Source organism: Diorhabda carinulata, chromosome 5 (assembly GCF_026250575.1).
Source record: "Diorhabda carinulata isolate Delta chromosome 5, icDioCari1.1, whole genome shotgun sequence".
NCBI lineage: Eukaryota > Metazoa > Arthropoda > Insecta > Coleoptera > Chrysomelidae > Diorhabda > Diorhabda carinulata.
In genome coordinates this window covers 8,285,968-8,309,425 of record NC_079464.1, presented here as the reverse complement: position 1 = coordinate 8,309,425, position 23,458 = coordinate 8,285,968, and the positions used below count along the sequence as shown (strand labels likewise).

Here is a 23,458-nt window from a genome sequence, read left to right as displayed (position 1 = left end):
CACCCCTGAACTGTATTTGCCTATTTATTCCACTCACTTTTATCATTCTCATAGTTTAGGTACAGTCTAACCTTTGATTTAAGGAAAAATTTAATATAAAAGACTTTTATCGATTGATAAATTAGTAAGACAATATATAAAAGTACAGAGCTCTGTATTGTTCGAAAAATTATTATATATTTTTAAAACGAATTATCATATAAAAAAAGTACAAATTCAATAATCACACTTTCATCAATAAAATTTCAAATTATTTATGTCTACTGCAATACAACTGACATTTATTGTACAGAGTGGCCCATAAGTCGCGCAACCAATTGAAAAAAAATGACATTGCGTAGCAAAAGTACAAAATTTATTCGAAAAAAAAAAAACGAAATACACAAAATTAGTTTGAAGCAAGGCAAAAGCTGACTCCTTGGCATCATAACAGATGTTCGAAATGACCTCCTTCTTGTTCTGTGCACTTCAGACATCGCTTCTTAACAGCTTTACAGATGCGCGCAAGTGTAGGTTTATCTGCATTCAGCGTATCGACTTCGTTGGTGATTATGTTTTTCATGGTCTCCACATCTGGTAAAGCATTTTTGAACACCCTATCCTTTAAAATTCCCCACACTGCAAAATCTAAAGGAGTCAGGTCAGGAGATCTTGGTGGCCATTCCACTTGACCTCGTCTACCAATCCAATCCGGAAAATTTTGATTTAGGAATTCGCGAACAATTACAGCGTAATGGGCCGGCGCGCCATCTTGTTGAAGAGTTAACACACGACCAGAAAAATCCGGGTTATTATTCAGTTCTTCGCGCAGTTCCATCAACAAATCAAGGTATGCAGCACCTGTTACTGTTGTGTCGAAAAAGTAAGGGCCAATGATTCCGAAGGAGCAAACACCAAGCCATAACGTTACACCTGGAACATTTAATTCTTCTTGGATGGTGATATGCGGATTGTCTGTAGACCAGTACACGCAATTGTGTCTGTTGATTCGGCCATTTAATTTAAATTGTGCTTCATCTGATCACAAAATGGTTTTAAAGAAGTCTTTGAACGCTTCACATCGAATTACGTACCACTCAGCAAACTGAAGTCTGCGGTCCGGATCGTCTTCTGTTAATGCTTGTAAAAGACGTGGTCTGTAAACATGCATACCTACTTCCTTCATTATTCGCTGCAAGCTGGAACAAGAAATTTCCAATTCATGGCAAGCTTTATGGACTGATCGCGCCGGTGTTTCAACAAAACTCTCAGCGACGATGTGTAGGTTTTCTGCAGTTCGCACGCTGCGTGGCCGCCCCGAACGCTTCGTATCATTCACAGTACCATTTTTTTCGAACCTTTTTATCAAGCGATATACAGTTTCACGCCTCAGAACTTGACTGTTAGGAAATTTTTCGGCAAAATCGGAGAAAATGTTTTGATAATCGGCATGATAACGGTAGTACGAGGTCACTAAAAACACGCGTTCCGCAATTGTGAACCGATAACTCGATCCCGTTGCCATGGTTACACATTCGTTACACATTTAAATACCCTCACCGCTCCTTTACACACGAACAACTGTAAGATATTCGGTAGAAACGCGTAACCTTGTACTAGTAGGGTGAAACCAACTCATGCGCATTTTGTGTTAGCGTTGCGGGACTTTTGGGCCACTCGTTGTTATGACTTACATGGTAGTTAATAATTCAAGTGCTCCTTGAATCAGATATTGATTATACACAAATTTTTTGTCACTATTTTCCTGTCACAACAGATATAATGTTGTTTGAATTATTTTACCACTGGTAGTTCATGAAATCGAGCGTACTAGAAAATGGATACTGGTCATTTAATATTGAATAGAATGGAAAAAATCTACCGGGATATACCTGTATGTAGCGGAATTTTTTTGAAAACATCGAATTCAACATGTATCTATTTCAATTGTTTCAATATTTTGGTTAGGTTAGGTTAGGTAGCAGTTGGTCTCTCCATATCAGCTAAAGCAAAAAGTATTTCACACTCCTATATCGCACCCTGCACAAAAAATGAAACCTTTTAGTAATATTTTTCTAAATGTGACTCATGAGTCACTTCTCGCATTCCAAAATAACTGAAGAAGATAACTTAGTTATCGAAACCCACATTGGTAGAAGTGAATAAAGTGTTACGGAAATGGAGTCTTTCATTTCTATATTAAACTTCGAATAAAATAATATCCAATTATCATGATGTTTCTACATGGATAAGGTTGAATTTGTCCAATGACATGAATTATGTTGACTTATTGGATTTGGAGCTTAAGACTTAAGAGAAGCAACATAAAAAAGTCTGCTCACTGCAAACAAAAGCTCATGCCCTCAAATTGCGAGTGGGGAATGTCCAAAGGGAAAGAGCTGTTTAATATGTAAAGTCTTTCTGTTATGAACCAATATTGTTGATGTCTATATTAATCAATAAAGGAAAAGAATTGGTTATTATCCACATTTATTACATTTCGTTGATGGTAATGGCCTGGAAAAGTCGTTCTCAAAAAAATAAGGATCGTTAATACTTCCAGTCTAAAATCTACACACTATTGCATTGAACGATTTTGGATCTCGTCAGGATTAGTACCAATTCAAAATTGGGCAGTTTTGCTAATTCATTTTTCTTTGAAAACTGTCGTCAACTTTATACGACCGAAAGATGATGATTCAAATTTGTTTCCGGCAAAGTTTGAGTATCGTTGACGTGAAGAATGTTAGTTAAGTTTTCACTGAACTATTGAAATCAAATTATTTACCATACTGTGAACAACCCTCCCGATAAACGATTCTGACAATTTGAGTGGATTGAAATATGTAGAACCGTATATAGGAAGTTCCGTCATCTTTGTAGTTAATTCAGGGATTCATCGCATTTCGAAATCCTACACTGTACGAAGGTTTCGAATTTAGTGGCGCAGTTATGGCAAGAATATCGTGAAAAATAGCGAAGTAAACTGCGGAATATGCAGATATTAAAGAGGGTAATGTATGCCTTCTACAGATGTAAGGGTTTCACGTTATGCGGTTCGTTAAGCCGGCGTGTTATAAATGCATTTTGTTTTATTCGCATGCCTTTGCTCATGTATCATAGTATATAATACAATCCCTTAACTTCTAAATTCAATTATCTGAGTCAGGTTGAAAAAAATTACATCAAGTTATAACTTATGAAAATAAGGATCCATTTTTAAGAAATACACGAAGTACAATCAACATATTAAAACCGAATTCTAAACAAAAGCTAAGACAATACTGACAAGAAGGAATAAATAATGAGTTTTGAAGAATATATTTTAATGTTTTTGATAAACACTGTATCTTACGTTCTCAATTTATTTAAATAATATGCACTTCACTTAACAAACTTATAATAATTCACTCATCACTATCACTTAACTTAAAGGAATGAGGAAGAAACTCTCGTTTCCTACATTTGAAATCCTATCGATGAGATTGATTATTTTTCATATTATGAAAAATAATATGACTTATCAATGAAATAAGTAAGGATATTATATTGAAACATATTCATAACTATCTATATTTACAAAATGAGTCCCTTAACTTCACATGATTCATTAATTTCGTCGATCAATGTCAGTTATTTGTGTGGGTGAAGGAGTTGACATCATAGTTGTCTAGAAACTAGAGTGGTAGAAATCAACCCTAGTCCTCGAAGATTACATCGACGATAACATAAATGACAAGTTTGAGAAAGAAAAGCTTCCTTCGAGCTTATACTCGAAGGTGGTGTTATTTTTGAAAATATATTTAAATTAACCTTGAACTCTTCGAATGAACACTTTTTCCAAACATAAGAAGATAAAGTTTCAAATAAAACCTACTTATATCCCCTGGTTGAACTATAATGGTTGAATTATAGTTGTTCAACCTTATGCCTTTTCTCAAAAAAAGTGAGAAATTCATATCATAGCAAAAAATCGGAACCTGGAGGATATCCAGCATAAGAATGAAGGTGAATGCAAGAAATATCTATAAATATTGGAAGGATGAATTACAAGACCATAAAACATAAAATATGTATGAAAAAAAAATTCATAAAAATCCCTCTTACTACCTGGCCTATTTTTTTTTGACTGAACAGTATTTATGCCTCGATTTGTCATCAAGCAATCAAAGTCCCTCAAATATGCCCTCAAGTTATACCAAAATATGATTTTTTCTTTGTTCATTTCCGTTGTTTTCATAAGTTTCTTCTTCAAATTTGGACTTTTAATTGAGGAAAGTAATCCGTTTTGGTCTAAGAATATGTAAATCAAGGCCTTCCAATTGAGATATAATTTTGTGAATTGATTGAGACTGAGGAGAGTTAAGTGCGGACATTCGACTTTTAGTGTTTTTAGCTTCTTCCCTGATTTTAGTCTTGAGATGAATGGCTTACCATTCCACGAGTTGACCTTAGAGAATCCTAAGAAAGGATCATTGACTGGCACGATACTAATTCTCAGATAAATATTTGAGAATCAATAGTTTGGATTTAAAGATCATCACTGGTACATGTGTTGGACAACGGATATTATTACCTAGCATCGATTTATCACTGGTACGTTTTTATTTTCATTTAAGCAAAGGTAATTCCCTATAAAATTGGTATTCTGCATCGCTAATAACAAGGCGCAAAGATAAATCATAGACTAAGTGGGTGTATACTTTCTTGAACCAGTCTTCAGTGTCATCGTGGATGTAGCCCTATTAAGTAGAAAATTGTTCGAAAATATCAATTTTGAAATTAAACCTAAGGATCAACGCACAGTAAACGTTGTTTGGAATGACGTATTGCGAAATTACATAGTCTATTGTATTGTGTACAAGGTAGAAATGATGGATGATTTTTGAGTCGATAGCGGAATAATACAGCAGGTATCGAAATTCAATTACCTGGGAGTGAATATATCTAATGAAAGAAACCTGACAGAGGAGGCACGAACACAAGCGATGAAACCAGAGCCGAGATATCAACAACAAAAAGAATAATGAGAACCACAGAGATAAAAATACTGCCAACCATCAAGGGGCCGAATAAGGAGTGATGACTTGAGAGAAGAATTGTGCGTACAGGATGTGGTGAGATGGGTCAGGGTACAAAAAATATTCTGGAGGGATCACGTAAAACGAATGCCAGAAGACAGATGGGCAAAGTAAGCTAAAACTCAGAGACCGAACACATGCAGACCTGTGGGCAGACCACCAAAGAGGTGGTGCGAGTGCTGGAGTTCAGCTTCTCAGGAGATCCAGGAAGAGGGCCAAACGTACAGGATTGAATAGGAGCTGGTTCTGTTGAAAGAGGAAGACGAAGAAGTAATAGAAGATATTCTAATGGAAGTAACAGACAATCTAATTTTTCATGCAACATACAAGGAGCTGCGCATGCGTCCTGTAGTAAAATGCGTGTAGTCGTAAACACAGCAATTTTCAAAACTGGCTCTGTTATACCACAAGTTAAAACATAACAAAGAAAGTTTATTGGCATTGTGAAAAACTTATTGATGAGAATATTATTATATTCATAAAACTAAGGAAGAATAATATTTATACCATATTTTAAATGATACATTCTCAATATATTATTATTATAAAAATTGATAATAAATTTATAATTCAATATAAATCGTCCATGAATTAATAATTGAAGCATCAAGAAAACTTCACAATGAGTGTAAACTATTGCTGTAATTTATCTCTAAAGTGATTTTTTTGTCAATATTGCATATTATTCCTTAAATTGAAAAAAAAGGTAAAAATTTGAAGCTATATTTCTGTCTCTATCTTTCTTATACTCAATTTTCAACTCCTCTCTCTATTCTAGTACATTTAGGTACCTCTTTCTTTGAAATAAGGTCCCATAAATACCGTAATTTTTTATTTTTATTATTTATCTTTCGCTGCACCAGCGTTTTATACAACAGCCAAAGATTATTATGTTTAGAATTCGACGCCGTTTATTTTTAATCAACATGTGAGGGCAATAAGCTACATTCATAGCAATCATCTCTATGATTGGTGCTTCTACAGTAACGTATATGATGACGGTTTCAGCTTATTGCATGAATTAACAGAATAAGGTAAAAATTATGAATAAATTAGTTATTTATTGGTCAATTACAGAAAATTTATGGTGGCATAGATTGTTCTTATGAATTCATAATATTCAAATCAGCCTATAGAATTTGTTTCATCTGATAAACAGATGAGGATAAATTTTTCCAATCCAGGATCTCAGACTATATTATTTTGTCTGCTGTTACCAAAAATATCGCCGATAGAAGGCAAATTAAGTGTTAGCCACCCCTCCTGTAACCAGCGGGCGACACGAAAGCGCTGCTATCCACCAAAAAAATAGTCAATTTGACAATATTTTGGTCATAATAGTCAAAAGAACATGTTTACGTACGTGAAAAATATGGATGTGTTCTTATGTAGAGCTTCAAATGAGCTTTATCTTTGGTTTGAATCATACGAGTGTAGTATTATATGTATAGTGAAATTATTATAAATTAAGAGGGGTTAGGGGTCGAACGAAGTTTGTTTTGTTTGTTGGAACAAACTCTTTCAGGCATTCTCGTTTCTATATATACAGAAAAGTACTTCTACTGAAATCACATGAGGTAAGGAATTTTTTTTTAGCAGAAATAAGTTTCTAATAAACCGTCGTTTTTACGAATACGAAAAGTACATTATTGAAACAGGTTGTAATGAAACACAGGGTTCGATGACGGTTTATCATTTCGCCGTGTGTTTAATAAACAAGTATTACAGTCTAATCAGTACAATCGTTCGATGAAATTTGAATTTATTGGTTGCCAATAAACGCAGCTCTTGGCCTCTATAGGAGTTCAATTTAGCGATTCACATGCAAGTTTTTTTTAATTAAAACTTATTGAGATTTCAGTTGGGATTCAGCGGTATGTCGTCATGAAATTTCATTCAGTGCAAAATATGTTGTATAAATACGTTTTTGTACTTTATTTGCCATTTCAGCATCAATTTTAGCTTTCATTCTAACAATTGTATACATTACTGCAAATATCCATGAAAATAAATTGCATATTCTGGAACTATTGGTACTGTGAATTGGAGGAATGTGTTTTTTTTTCGTTATATTTTTTAAAAATCGCGTACTTATTTAGGGAGTGCACAGGCCCTTGTGTGATGAAATATTTGAACGTTCATATTATTATATCACGAGGTGAAATACTTTATAAATTCAACTTTAACATATAAATATTCACATTTAAGAAACTACTATAAACGTCCAGAGACCAGAGAGATCAGAGCTTCCTTCACCATTATTTATTTATTCGCCACATATAGCTTTGTACGAAATCGGAGGAATCCAGTTAATTAATTTTTTTTTCTTAAAATCGACTTCGAAATATCCGAATCATCATAATATTAACTAGTAGTCATCATCTTATTTTCTAAATAATCTTTGAAGTCCACAAAATCTGAACTCACAGACCTGCGGCCATGAACTGCTAAGCATAAAAGCGGTATTCGTTTTCGTAATTTTGTGAGCACGTTATCCAGGTAAAGCTCATTTTTTTTTTATTTATTAGGAATATTTTTTCTCTTTCATCATAGTAGATCAACTATTAATTTCATTCTAATAACGCAAATTTAGTAATTAAGCTGTGTAGTTCATACTTTGATGTATTCTAGTTGATTTCAATGACTTATTCTTCTGGCGTGCTTCTGTGCTCTACTATAAGACTAATAAATTAATCAAACGATACAAGTTGTTGGCTTGGTTCTCCCCAATTTTCATACTTCCTGGTGATTGTCTAGCAGCTGGAGAGTTTCAGGATTTTCATGTATATGTTGTCTAGCTTCATGCCTACCAGCAATTTTTTTATTTCGCCTTTACCTATTGGATACCCAATTCTCTGTGAAGTTACGTATGTTCCAGGAAACGTTCACTATACTTCCTTTGAATACTTTGAGTGCTTTTTATATTGATGCTCTAGGTACGTCCTCACAACTGAATTTCATAGCTCAACACCGCAACGGTTTTTTAGTATTTGAGTTTAAATTGTTGTTTAAATTAAAAATAAATAACCCTAGAATACTAATGTATCGTAAATTCTACGACGCGTGCTTTTTTTCGGCTGATTTCGACTTGACTGTTGTATTTAGAGCAGCGCTTCACAGAATAGAAACTCGCTAGTGCGGGAAGGGACCATCAACCGTAGCGCACTCTCTTGATTCAAGAGCACAAGTAATACGTTCAAAGATTTGACGGTAGGTAACATTAGGGACAATGGTGTCTAGAGAATTGCCTTGACATAATATAGTGCATACGTGGTTAATAGGGTTAATCTCATTTCTCATTGTAGTACGTATTTAGTCTTACCAGAAATGTTTTCGTTTTAGTCACATTCAGAGTTATTATGTCATTTAAAATGGGTATTCAAAAGTAGTAGTAGTAGTCAGAAACATATTTTGAACAAATCTGTTCGTCTCGAACCCCGACTCATTCTTTTCTTATCGCGGATGAGTTACTAAATTATAATAAACCAGGCATACTTCCAATGTATTGTATAATATCGAAGGCATGAGATACTATTATAGATTCCTGTTAGCACCACCACTACTTTTTTTAATAGTGTCGTATATAGTTAGGTGAAAAGATAACGCTGTACGTGTACGCTGACTCTGGTAGTTAATATATATGCAGACTAACCCCAAAATGAAATATATCTTCAGATCACTGGGTTTTCAATTACAGCTAACCTAACCCAACCTAACCAAATAAAATATTACCTAACTTAACGTTTTGATCCGTATAACAATTTACGGACAAGCTTCTTCATTAATATATATCACTCTAATATTAAACAATTTCGGACTTTATTCAATCATACACCTTGTTTTTCATTTATGCTAATTTCTGAATATACAGAAACTTATCTTTGATTTCTCTAAACTTCAAGGAACATAATTTTGGTTTATATCAACCTTGTCCTCGTGTTCAGTTCAACTTGGTGCCTATTATTCTTTCTGACCTTCGAAATTAATAACCACCACAGTAGCTTTTGTGGTAGATCGCCGGTTATCAGATCATACCTAGGAGCTTTTTTGGTATCGAGCTTCTGACGGGTTGTAAATAAACATGGAGATATTTAGCTTCAAGATAACTTCATATATTTTCATCTTTGTTATTATTACCTGGGGATGAAAATACATTGCATGGTCTTCTACAGAAAATATTGCTTTTTCTTATTTTGCACGAGTCCAGGTAATTTCTGATTTTCGTTCAGTTAATAGTCGTTAACTGTCGGCATATGAATTTTTTTTGGGCTTTCAAATAGATTAATTTTCATGAGAAATATTATGCAAAAGATCATAAGAATATATAGGGTGTTTCTATTTCCAACCAACTATCACGCTCTATCACAGAGAGATCTCAATAAATGATCCATTTTGATATAGGGATACGAACCCTCACGGAGTCTATCTGCTGAAATATAGGGTGTTCAAAATTTTAAATCAAAATCAAAAATTTACCATAAATCAAGAACGCCTTTAAGTTTTTTCTTAAAATTTGATGACCAATATCCTTCCTAGTATAGTGATATTTTGACATGAACAAAGTTTGGAAAAATTCAACCAGTGGCGTGCTGTCAGGGTTAGTTGTCACTTTTATCCACCTATTTTTTATACTACTGGAGCAAATTCTTTAGTTAATTTTATTTAAAATTGCCTGATTATTTTTAGTTGGGAAACTAAAAAATCTTTTATGGGGCAAAAAATAACTGTGTTGTAGAAATTTGCCTCTAAACATACTACTCAATATTTCTAAATTATAATCTAGTAGACAAGTATCATATTTTTGATAGTTCGTGACACTTTGTGTATTTAAAACGATTTTCCAAAATATGAGTTGTATAAGGACGAGGCTAGATTTACTAGGGAAGGAATTTTCAACTCTAGAAATTGTCACGTTTGAGATTGCTTAATCGGGTATTAGATTTTACAATATTAGACAACACATGTGGTTTCAACACGATGGGGCATCTGTTCATTTTGCTGCAGCGACAAGAAATTAATTAAACAGGTGCTTTAGAGAAAAATGGTTTGGTCAGGGTGGACCCAATTGTTGGCCTCCAAGATCACCTGACTTAAATCCTATCGATTTTTTTATATGGGGATATAAGTTCTTAGTATACGAAACTATCGTGGAATCTGAACAAAATCTAATAGCTGGAAATCAAGCAGTGGCAGAAATCATTCAATCACATCCAGATAATTACTCAAATATACGTTTTTCAATGACAAAACGATGTAATAAGTGTATGAAAGTAAGCGGCCAACAGTTTAAACAACTACTGTAATTTTGTCAATTTTGTTGGAAATTGACGTTATGAATAATTTTTATTTGTTTTCAGCTACTTACGCCTAATCATTATTCGAAATTAAATGAATAATTAATAAATTTGTAAAGTTGGAGAGGCAAATTTCTACGACACCGTTCATTTTGGTTCCATGAAAGATTATTAGTTTACCACCTAAAACTAATCTGGAAATTCAAAACAAAATTGAAAAAGTAATTTGCTGCAGTGGCGTAAAAAATAGGGGGATAAAAGTGACAATTAACCCTAACAGCGCGCCTCTGGTTAAATTTTTCCAAATTTTGTTCATGTCTAAATATTACTTTATTAAGGGGCATATGGATCAACAAACTTGAAGACAAAATTTGCAGGCGTTTTTGATTTATGGAAAATTTTTGATTTTGATTTGAAATTCTGAGCACCCTCTATCTCAGCAACTAGGCCCCATCGGCGTTCTCATTCCTATATCAAAAGGAATAATTTTTTGTTATCTCTCTGTGGTAGAGCGTTGTCGGTCGAATATAGAAATACCCTGGATGGATATACCTTTCCAATTAATTTTAATAAAACTTTCCAACTTGTTGTTAACAACGTATTTTTCAAGTCCGGAATAATCATTCAATTAGAAAATAATATTTTATCGACACTTTCCACTTCATTTTAATCCAAAGATGCAAACACTTCTGTAAAAGTATCAAAACAAATTTATTTTCCAGATTTACAAGAAATTATGTTGGTTTACATAACAACTATGGTAAAAAGCAACCTCTAATATGTACTCTCCCATAAACCATCCTCTTACTGAGTGAAATTATGGAAGAATTATATCGTTATGTAAATAATAATATCCATAATTACGTTTTTCCTCATTTTTCAAATAAATTTCTATTTGTTTTCTATTGGATAAAAAGCAAAACAAATCTGTATCCTGTACAACGATCCGAACAAGCCACTGGGAAACAAAATCGCCAAAATAAATATTTTTGTTACACTCATACCTATTATTCCTTCTGTTTGGGAAAACTTGTTATTCGCCTATCCCCTATTTTGTTTCGCGAAAACACAACAACTCATACGTTTTCAGTTGATAAAGCAACTGGGTTAACGATTAATCAGAAAAACTGGCAAAGCTTCCCGTAAGATAAGTTGAGAACAAGTGATGAAAAGGATTGGACAGTTCTTCACCAGATAAACAATTTTGTTACAAATAACGGGGAAATTTGGATACCAAGTATTTTTAAAACAATTAATTATTTGGAAATAATAGAGGAAATATAATTTTGAAGAATCTTGACAATATTGTCTAGGAAAAATATCCCGAATCTATTCCAAATAGATATATTTGACTCCTATAAGTATTTGTATTGAATAATTACAATCTATGATATATTTTTTTCAGAATGTCTCTTTATGGTGAGCGGTTTCCTTGGCATGTACAACGATCTAAAAATCTACATATCTTCTAAACCATAAATTATATCGATTCGAACAAAAAGTACTTTTTTGTTGAACAATCAATGGAAACATTCATTTTTCCCATCTTTTTATTGTACAGGTTGTCCCTGTAAAAGTTTTTAATTTAATTCTTAACCTTTGGACATGAGCCGCCCTTGGCTTTCAGATACTAGTATAAAATTATGTATTTCGTCACACTACATGGACGTAATCATCCATCAAAAATTCATAATGTCAACTTTCAAGACATATAACACAGAAACGAGGGGTCGTATGGGAAAATTTTTTGTGTCACAGTATTAATCCCACGTCATCTATTCACTACAGAATTATTTGCATCAAGTCTCGGGACACTCTATATATTGCAGAAGTATGTGCGAGCTTGAGAAAAACGTTTCATAGTCACGCGATCGAATTTCCATAGACTGTAAATGATTGGAAATTATTGTTTTTATATAGGTGTAGACATATAACGAGATCCATTGCAATAGCAGAAGATGTCAAACAATTATTCTACATTCGCCTTCATTATGGGTACACGAGAAACAATCATAGCAAAATAGTGTCAAGATGATAATTTTACAAAGACAATCCTTCTTCTTCTATCTCTAACAAGGCACTAAATAAGTTAATTGACAAAAAGGCGATAGGATTTCTGCTTATCTCAAACGCAATCATATTGCCGATGATCTGACCAAGTTTGGAGTCACTTAATCAGTGAACTAATCCGAATTTGAACTGAGAATCTCGCAGATGAAAGAACATTTAAAGTAGTAGGAAAGAAAGAAAACGAGAGTGATAAATAAGGTGATATGGCAGCAGTTAAGCCAAACACTTTATAGGAAAGGTAACCTCCCTAGATTGGGCTGCGAAAATACTGCAGGTAAGTAAATAAGAGACTACTCTAGTAGGTCTAATCAAAGGGCACACGGAAGTCGATTATCACATATAAAAACAGAGGAAAATACTAAAAATTGATCTGGTAGATGAGCCTTGCTTCAAAGCCAGCCATTTTAGAAAACTGCTTGTAATTGTAAGATGTACATACAAATCAAATTCTCATACTTCTATGCTAGCCTATTACATTCAAAACTAATTTATATTCATGTTTAATATTACCATTTAATTAATATAATTTGAAATTGAAGTTTATTTTCTATGTCATCGAATATATTAGAATTGCATCAAGACTTATTTGATGGAAAGAACTTCAAATTTTCCACCTGAAATATCAACCAAACTTTTAATTGTGTGTCGATAAACCTATACTTTCATTTCTACATCAAATGTTCGACTTCCGGTACAATGTTAACAAAACGTAGTTAATGTTTAGTCCAACAAAGAACTTGCAATTATTAATTTCTAAGAGATTTGTCTGTGTACAAGTTTTCTTGAGTGAAATTTATCTTCAAGATAACAACTCCACTTCAAAACAGAATTAATCAAAGTTTTTATTGTTTCCTTATGCGCTGAACATGGAATTTTATGTTATTTGTCATACTTGAAAGATTATACTCAGCGGATATTTCCTGCTACATAAAAAGGTGAATGTATTTTCCGCCAAACAATGAAAACAAGTTTTTTTTTTTATAATGGAAACAGCAGAAATTATTTTCATGATTTGTCATTATCGCAGTGAGAAGGCTGATTTTCCAGAAAGATGGTATATTAATAAACATAAAGAAGGGAGACCAGCTACTTAATTTACAAGTTTATATTCACCTTGAGCGAGATCATCATTTTATACTACATTAACAGAGACGGTCTCGTTAAAACAAGAGTTTCAAAGCCTCAATTTGAACATTTCGTAATTTATAAAAACTAGTCACTTATATGAAGAGTACAATTTCTCCAATTTCTTCTATATCTTTGTCTCTTTGTTTATTGACGACACATAATGTTCTCATAATAAATATGGAATTCGTGTATTGTTCAGTCATTATTGGAAGCAAGAGTTAGAAAACCGTGGCAGCAAGAAGTAATATAAGATTTGTACGAGAAATAAGTATAACAGTTCAATAATAACTTTATTTTTACAATTATTTAGGTATTAAAACATGGTCCCTTTCAAAGTACTCTTCCTGATATAAAGGTGCCCTTCTACTTATACCATTTATACTGTTGATAACATTGTAATGCTGTTCAGTTGGTGTGTCGTTTCTGCCTTGATAGCTTATTCCAAATGCCATATGGATCTTGCATTTCGGGAACAAGAAGAAGTCACTAGGGGCTGAATCAAGTGATGATTAAGCTTCGTGCCAAAAATACACGCATATCGAACGACGTGCGATCAGGCGCATTGTCGTGTTAAAGGATCCACTAGTCCCCTTCTGCCAAATCCGGTCTAACAAGCTATAAGACGTCTCAAAATTTCCTTTCAGTCTCTAGCCGAGAGAGACCAATTCATTGTGAAAAATGCCTCTAGAAAAAAAGAGAACAATCAACAGTGTCTTCACATTGGACCTTGATGTTGTCGGTTATCCTGCTAGCTTCTACTCCTTTGAGATTTGAGCTCCACATCGAATACGTAAAAACAGGACTCGGCTCCAGTGATGACTCGATTGAGAAAGCACCCGCTTTCCTCTATTACCAACGAATCCTCACAGTACTTAACTCTCTTTGTTTTATGTTTTGGAATAAAGAGCTTCAGTATACATGATGCGACGCAGAGTGAATTTCTGTGAAGTTCGTCTTTTTTTTGTATGTGACATTCAGATGGATGATGATACAAACATAGTCATATAATCACTGAAAACGTGATTTCGTTTTTGTATATTTGTTTTTCCATTTGGAGCCACCCCAACCATGTCTATTGAATGGATGTTTTGATTGATGTCTTCTGAAGTCTATCGACGTCGATTGAGTTCGAGTCACATATTCATATATACACAGGTAAATTGGAGTCTATTGTTATCAGATCTTGGGCTTTAACAAACATTGAAACCGATTGAGGTCGATCGTTACTTCATGTTGATTGATGTCTATTGAGGTCGATTGAGGTGGAATTACCTTGATTCATGTATATTCTGGAGAATTGGTGTCAACTTCTAACAGATCTTGTCGATCTACAATCCATTGAAAGTGATTGGGGTCGATAGTCACTTCGTGTTTATTGATGTCTTCTAATATCTATTGAGTCGATTGAGGTCGAATCACTACAATTCATGTATATTCAAGAGAATTGGCGTCTACTTTTGACAGATCTTGTCGATTAACAATCCATCGAAAGTGATTGAGGTCGACAGTCATGTCACATCTATTGACGTCTTCCAGTGTCTATTGAGGTCGAACTGATATTGAGATTTTTCTACTTGTTTTGTGAAAATTCCATATTACCATGATTTCCATATTAATATCTGTTATGTTATTCAAAATAAGTGGAGTGATTATGCTTTCATAGTTTGAGCCGGTATATCGCACTCCCAATTATATAACTTTTCATCCCTTTTTTTATGTTAATAAGAAGTTAAGCTTCCAGTCAATATTACTCAAGAATTTATGTGAAAGCTTCGATTTTGTGTCTAAGACAAAGTTTAATTTACTTTTGACGATAATTGACAGCAAGATAGAAGTTTAATTTCAGCAATTCGTATTTGTTGACAATATGGTTTTGTGGTCATAAGAAAATTTCAATGTTCGAAAATATCTTAAATTATATTAAGGAGTGATGAAATGACTAAATTTAGAACAAAGCTATTAATTATAAAAGTATACAAACTTTAACTCATACGAAAATTTTTGTTGGATTTTCAACGAAAAATATGCACTTTTTTCAAATAATGAGCGGAGAAATATCCTTCAAGTGGGAGAATTATAAAATAATTTTTTCTCGTTTATACTAATTGATGAAATGAAAATGATGCAAGAGATCAATATCTGAAATGATTTTTCCTATTTCATTATCATTTATACTATCAATTTGAGAAAATTTTCTATCCAGATGTATGAAACCCAAAACATGTGCATTCAAATACAAATAATTTATCAAAAATATTCACAAAATTGTTGAGAATATGCAAAAAAATTCGAATATGCAGATAAATCGTCTTCATTTTAGGTCTCTTTTGATTTAAAATTGTTTTTCTTTTGAAGACAGGTGTAAATTTGTACATTGTCATCAAAATATGACTTGACACTGATAATTTACATACTTATATATAAAATTGAGAAGAACAGAAAAAATTTATTTTTCCTTAGTTGATGAAGACCGTAACAGGTCGAAACGTCTAGCTTTGTTCAATTATTCTTGATCGTCTATCTATACGTACAAGGTACTGCAGATACATGCGTTTTATCCTGGTTAGCAACCTTGTACGCGGACAATTTCTTGTTATACGGTGTTCTGTACTCGTAAGAGTAGTCTACAAACCCACATTTTTTTTGCCTGCTTTGTTTAAATGCATGTTTCCGCTGCGTACGTTGCAATAAGCGGAGTTTCGTTGTTTTCGTGAAAGATTTGTCTGTCCATATTTTATTCAGCTTTGTAGTCGCTAATCCCACCATAGTCAGATGACGGAGTATTTCGAGTTCGCATTTCTCAGTGTTGCTAATTAGGGAACCAAGATAGTTAAAGTCGTTTACCACTTAGTACCTGCAATTTCTGATGTTTGTGGACGTATTGTCGTTGTGTATTTATTCATTCTTAAGCCATATTTTTCGCTGATAAACGACAGTCTGGTCATAATTTCTGTTAATGCTGGTATGGTTGACGCTATAAGTGTGTCGTCGGCGTTGCCTATGTTGTTGATCCTGTTTCTGCCAACTGATATTCCGTCTTACCACACAGCTAGAACCTCATTACGTATTCGCTAGAAACGTTAAATGAGGTAGTTGAAAGAATGCAAGCTTGTCTAGTGGCCATTCTGAAGGTTCTTAAGTAAACCCCGTCGCTTCTGACTTTCGCTTTGTTTTCACTTGTTTATCAGCAAGGAAGTCAGTTAATAATCCGATGTCGTCTCGAACAAATCGGGATAGATAAGTAATTTTGGTATGCTCAGTATTAGATAAGCATTTGGTAATAAGTCTCAATGTATAGTTTAGTTTAATTAATGTGAGTATATAGATGAATTATATGACTAAGCAGAAAATACTATTTGTATAAATCTACCAAATTGTATGAAATTTAGTTGAATAAATGAGAAGAATATCTCATTAATCAAAAAATTAATTGAAATTACCAATCTGATGCTATATCTTACTATGAAAAATCGAACGCAGAAAAATTTGTATGATGAATACTAAACTAATAGTTTCCAAGAATTATGTTTGATATCAATATTGAATCAGATAGATATTAGTAATAGTATTGGTCAGAGGAAAGGAAGGAGGTAGCAGAAACGTGAAGGTCAAAAAAGGTTATTATTATTCTGTAGGGATGTCAGTAATTGAGAAAGAGCATTCACAGCTTCTGTGAGTTTGTAAAAATGTCAGTCATTATCATTATAAATTGTTTTCTCTTAATTATTCTTTAGTTTTCCATCAATCCACTTTCTCATTCTATTGAATCAAATTTTTTTTATGTAGGACATTTCTATTATTACCACGTGCACTAAAAAGTAATTGTAGTCGTTAAATTTAATAAGAACAAGCTGAGTTTTTAGCTTTATTAATATCACTGATAATAAATTTATATTTATCATGTTTGAGTTATATCGTACTTACAAACTTAATATCTGAATCCTATCAACTGCAGGTGGCGTTAGTTATTACGTACTTTTAGCCAACGAGTGAGAAGAAAATTCCAAATTGGTGTAAAATCGATATAACTATAAATTATGATTGGCGTGAAATGTTCGATGGTGTATCTCGGAGCACTTCGATTAGTTCAGTTTCGTTTCAAAGGAATTTTATGATTTTAGGTATGCTTATGGAAAGTTTATAATACTATTTTTCAGCTCTGGGAAGTTGAAAACTTGAAGTACACGTTCTCTTAATAAGAGGAAGAAAATGTTACATTTTTCACTACAATCAAGTGCTATATTTACATAAAGATATACGACGCTTGCAGTTCACTAAATTTGTTTGTTAATATGCCAAATATTGAGATAAATACCTAATAAGTTTACTTATCACCTACGTACTTAATAATGCAGTTATTACTAACTGCACTATGAACAGCGTTTCAAAAGTAGAAGGTGTTCATTGAGTACATTTTCTTAATTATACATTCGATCATTATGATTTTTTAGTAGTTGATGATATTAATGATTACGTACGTCCTTGTAGTGTGTTTCTATACTACTATCTGAAGGCCAGGGGCGGCTCATCGATTGAATCGATTGAACCGCCAATCGATTGAAAAAACCATTTTTTATATTTTTAGATTTTACCTATGAAAGTTACGAATTGTTATTATTGGGAATGAGCCGCCTCTGAACTTCAGATGTATAATTTGGAAAATATTTTTAAATATAAGTTCCAATTTTTCAGATTTAAAGGCCTATAATCCTACTTATCCCGATTTTTTTGCATCAAGACCTAGAACACTCTGTATGTTATTTCAGAATAGAAGAAATTTAATAAAGTAATAATATAGAATAATAAATATAGTTCAAAAAAAGAACTAACAAACACGACTTCGAATCACATCAAGCTAAAAAGTTGCTGCAATAATTTTTTTTAATAAACCTGCTCGATGTACGAGAAATGTGAAACAAAGCGCCCCACACTTTTTTCACAATAATACTAGTATTTTTAATTCATCACTGTTTTGAGCTTATTTGAAAAAATTCCAACTCTTTAGTTAGATATGCTTTAAAAGCGTGTTGATCAGTTTTTTCACTTTTTAATTTCATATGCTGTGAAAGCTTCTTTTTTGGTTGTTATCAAATATATTCATTTTCCATTCTTTAGTTCTATTTATAGTCAAATATGAGATTTTTAGTATAGTAAATCCACAACAGAATTCTTGAACGACATAATAAAATTTAATAAAATTTAAGGTATTAAATTCTAAAATAATTTTGACGCAGTTAGTATAGTTAATCTCCACAAGGGGATAGATAATTGTGAAATTTGTTTTGATAAAAAAAAGAGAATTTGCGGTGATAATTTCTAAAAAAAATAATTTACAGCGTTAACGGGATTTGAATCAACCACCAGCGATTCCGGAGATTGACACATTAGCCCGCTCGGTTAACGAACGCAATTAAAGTGGTGGGATATACTAACACTAATAAGTCACAAAAAAAGAGTTATTAATAAACAAGCTCATAAATCCACATACAGGTGAAGCTAATATGAGCGAGTTAATGAAATAAAAGAATTAATTGAGGAATTCAATAACAAAAAATGTGTAAATTACAGTGTTATCCATTTATACCTAAGCAGCAATAGATCTTCTCACCGTGCATTCATTTGTGTTCTCCAATAAATTTTGTGCGACTGTGGACTCAAATATCGTTTAGGGTCGATATTGTGTTGCAATGTTATCAACAAAAATGAACCGGGGCTTCATAAGGTCAAGAAGTTGTGGGAATCGGGCCCATTCAGAATTCACCGTTCTACATTGTTTCTAATAGAATGCTGGCCGACATCTTAGGTTATTAAAAACAAAAATCAGGCGATTATTTGAGAAGATCGACAGACCTCTATGTCTAAAATGCTTCATTTTATGAATGGCAAGTAACCCCGTCTTGTTGAAATTACGTTCTTACAATTAGGAAAACTGAAACTTCTGTAGCTCTGGGACCTGTTTTTTCACCAAATCGATCACTATTTGTAGTAAGCGGTGGTCTCGTCGTTCTTTTTGATAATGACGACACTTGCCTTTAGCATACATATCGTTCTATACAAAATCTTTGGACAGTGTGCTCTAGTTACAGATTCTCCTTTGCCAAGTGTCGACAATCCTGCTCACAAACATGGCCATTCACGTGGCCAACTCCGTCACTGGAACATAAGTTTTATGTAGTTATCGCAGCATTTTGTTCCCAAAATTAAATTTTTTACATGTTCAAATGCAAATTAGTCTTCGAATTCGAATGTAAAGGACATTCTAATTTTCACAACTTGGCTTCGCTTTTTGATGCCTTCATTTATTCAATTGTTTCCTGGTGGCGGACAAGAGTTTTGAGTTCTTACTATATTCACTAACTCTACGATACTCTCTGCTTCTAAGCCTTAAATGTTCAAAGAACACTCGTTAAGAATACTGGGGGCCTTGAAAAATATAATAAATGATTCAGTGTAAAAAATAGCACTATAGCTAATAAAAATTTTTTATTTTTACTCTCTTACTACTCTTTTTACTGAACTCTTTCATTCATACTTCTCGATTTGTTAAAAGATTTTTCTCAACAATCAAATGGGAACAAACTTTCTTTGCCGGTATGGAATTAGAGTTAATATTTTTGGAAGAAACAGCAAGACGTATGCTATAAACTAACAGCCTGATAATCACCAAACATTTTGATAGTTGGAGCATAAAATTAATCGTTTTCTAATTTCAATTTCATCCGAATAGGGAGTGGGCCAGTTACGTCGATTTCACCAGACGTGGTATTCATTTTGATCCACGATGTAAAAGAATAGCTGTTGTAAAGAGTAGTTGATACAATGTTGTGAAACAAAAACTGCATCGAATTTTCAGAGTTATACAAGTCGATGTCAAGTATATCAAAAATAAGATCTAATAGAATAGAAAAAAAAAACCAGGCATATGAAATTGTTAAATGTTTAATAAGTTTAAATAAAAAAAATAGAAAAGTCTGCTCTTTCTAAAAGATGAAGGAAAGAAAAGAGGTATTTGAAAGAAATAGGAGGATGGAGGAAGTACTTGGCCCAACAAAGAAAACACAAAAGTTTTGGAAAAAAATTTATTTATAAATGTGATATTCTTTTAGCTCTAACCACTATTCCCAGTGATTTTCAATAAGGTTGATACCTTTTTTATGATAGAAATCATCAAGCTTCTTGAAATAGTCATCAACTGCCAATATCACCTCTTCATTGCTGCAAAATCATTGACCACCAAGCCATGTTTTCAAGTATGGGGATAGAAAATGATCCTAAGGTGTATGAGGTTGTAAGTAAAACTTCAGTTCATCAATTTTGGACATTAAAATAACGGATTTGTCAGCTGGTGCATTGTCTTCATCAAATAACACTCTCTTATGAGCCAAACGCTGCTGATTTTGCTTGATTTCTTCGTTCAAACGTTCTAATAAATTCGCATAATATCAGCCGTTAATAATTTCTCCTTATTCAGGATATTCTATGGAAATGCGCATTTCAAAAAACCGACGCCTGCAGATGGAACGGTCTTTGCCTACTTTGGAGCCGGTTCTTCCATTTCAGACCATTGTTTTGATTGTTCTTTTGTTTCCGATGTGGATTGATGGACCCACGTTTTATCCAAGATTATGAAACAGCGCAAAAATTCATTTTTATTTCTATGAAATATCTGTACCTTACTTTTTGAAATGTTTACTTTGTCTGTTATGTAGCGCATTTTCAGACGATGATGTTCCAGTAACACAGGGATTTTCTCAACATTTCTGCAGTCGTCACCTCATTTGGTCGATCACTGCGATGGTCTTCGCAGGTCTCTTATAAACTCTGCTACCCAATATTTTACCTTTGATAACGAAGGAGTCGTCTCACCCAGTGTTGAATCTAGTTCAGCTTTCATATTGGTTGGGCTAAGGCCTTCCAAATAAAAGTGTTGTAACACATAACGAAGACCAATTTTTTTATGTTCACAAATTCACTGAAAACCTTTACTACTGATGGCTTCCAAACAACGTGGCGTCTCCAAACTTGTAACATATGCTGTATAGATTGTGTACTTTCAAATACAGTGATATTTTTCAAGGAACTACCGCTATCTCTAGGCCATACTAGGTACTTCTGGGACCATCCTTGTTTGACCTTCAGGAAGGTTTTATGCCAAGAAAAATCCGGTACATTGGTTACCAAAATTTTCTTCGGTATGTAAATCGTGATTCGGTAAAAATTTCATTGGAAACGTTTTTCAATATTTATTAAACCGGATTTCGATCGCCATTTAATCCAATTTGAAAGTATTTGTCAAATATTTTACAAATAATATTCAAATTATTCTAGTTCATGTGAAAAATACGAGGGAAATAGGTTTTTTGAATAGCAGTCCTCTATTGCCGATACCCTACACAAATTTTCTACTTTGCCAAATAACCCGTTGCTGCTGTATCACCACTATCAATGTGCCACAAACTTCAACGGATTAAACAGATACTGATGGTGTTGATAAGTACATACACTTGAACGTCGTTTAATTATCATGATAATGAACCTCGACATGGCATGTAACTAAACTAAACCCATCGAAAGTCCATTAGTTATAGAACGACAACGTATATATTATTACCTAACTGTGTTTGTTTTGTTATCGTATGTGTTGAGATTGCCTATACATCAAGGGCTTGCCCATCGCGTACATCTACTGTCAATTAATCACGATTCAGTAAACATTAGTGAGCGTCTTAATTTGAAATTAATCTGTCAACAATTTACGACTAAATTGAGTTAAAACATAATTGAAAGTACGCCTAAATTTTTTTACGTAGCGAATATAAATTCTTGTAGTTGGGATCAACAATTTACATGTCCTGAACAATTTGTTAATGGGATAAGAAATATGATAACTTTTTAACATAATTCTAATTTTTATATTCCCATAAAACGTTTATTCTCACTAATTTTAATCAAAAAGATTTTATAAAGGAAGCTCTAACTCTTCCTGAAACGACACGAACACAATAAAGAAAATTAGTATGTAAATTTTTGCAAGCACATAACAATGAGGTTGAGTGTAGACACCACGCCTTGTCGCCATCCTAACACCGCCAGACACATTTTATATTATAATTGATATTATCACTCTCCCAAATTAGGGCGTGCTTCCCTTCACAATCCCGACTGTTTTTCAAATAGGGACTACAGCTTTTGAGGCCAATTCTGGTTATTTTCACCATTAAAATATCAATTTTCGACGACGATGAGGCCAAACAAAAACGGAATTCAAAATAAGTTATCAGTAAATCGAGAATAATAATGTGAGGAATCTAAGAAAACAATATACGAAGTAGTTTTGTGAATGGAGCTCAAATAAAATGCATAACAAATGGAAAAACAACAGGTATAATAATATTAATATGTTTAAAATGAGAATAACATTATGAATATCAGAATCAGTCTCTTGTGCTTGTTTCTATTACACCGACCCTTATATGCTGTGTATGTACTGCCAGAACTAGAGATTATTCATCACTCACTTTCTATTTTTATTATTATTTCACGGTACTTGCCCCCTACCAGAAACTCTGAAACCAAGGGTTTTTCTAAAATGTAGGAAAAATATCATTTTTTGAGAAGCGAACGAATTTCCATGAAAAAATTCATACCTAGAAGCATAACCTGCAGCTTTCCACCAACGTCCAATCCAAAGGCGAGAGATCCAGTGATCTGACCGGCCATTCCGTTGCACCCCTTCTGTCTTGGTTTAAAAATTGTCATTATGATGGGTGAACTCCATCAAGGTTAAGTAAATAAATTTAAATAATAATTTAGAATGTGTTTACTTATGTGACTGTTCCACTACAATGAAATTTAGATCTATTTTACTAAACTATTGATCTAGTATAGCATTTATAAATCATCTAG

At 33.2% G+C, this 23,458-nt stretch overlaps 1 protein-coding gene across 1 annotated transcript in view; it reads right to left on the bottom strand.

The window, feature by feature from the left end:
- Nucleotides 1–424: 424 nt before the first annotated feature.
- The window catches only part of LOC130894512 (uncharacterized), a 76,602-nt gene continuing 53,568 nt past the window's right edge, over nt 425–23,458 (bottom strand). Inside the window, exon 2 of the mRNA XM_057801393.1 lies at nt 425–1,017. Coding sequence (XP_057657376.1) covers nt 425–1,017 — 593 coding nt within the window. The remainder of the gene's footprint in view (nt 1,018–23,458) is intronic.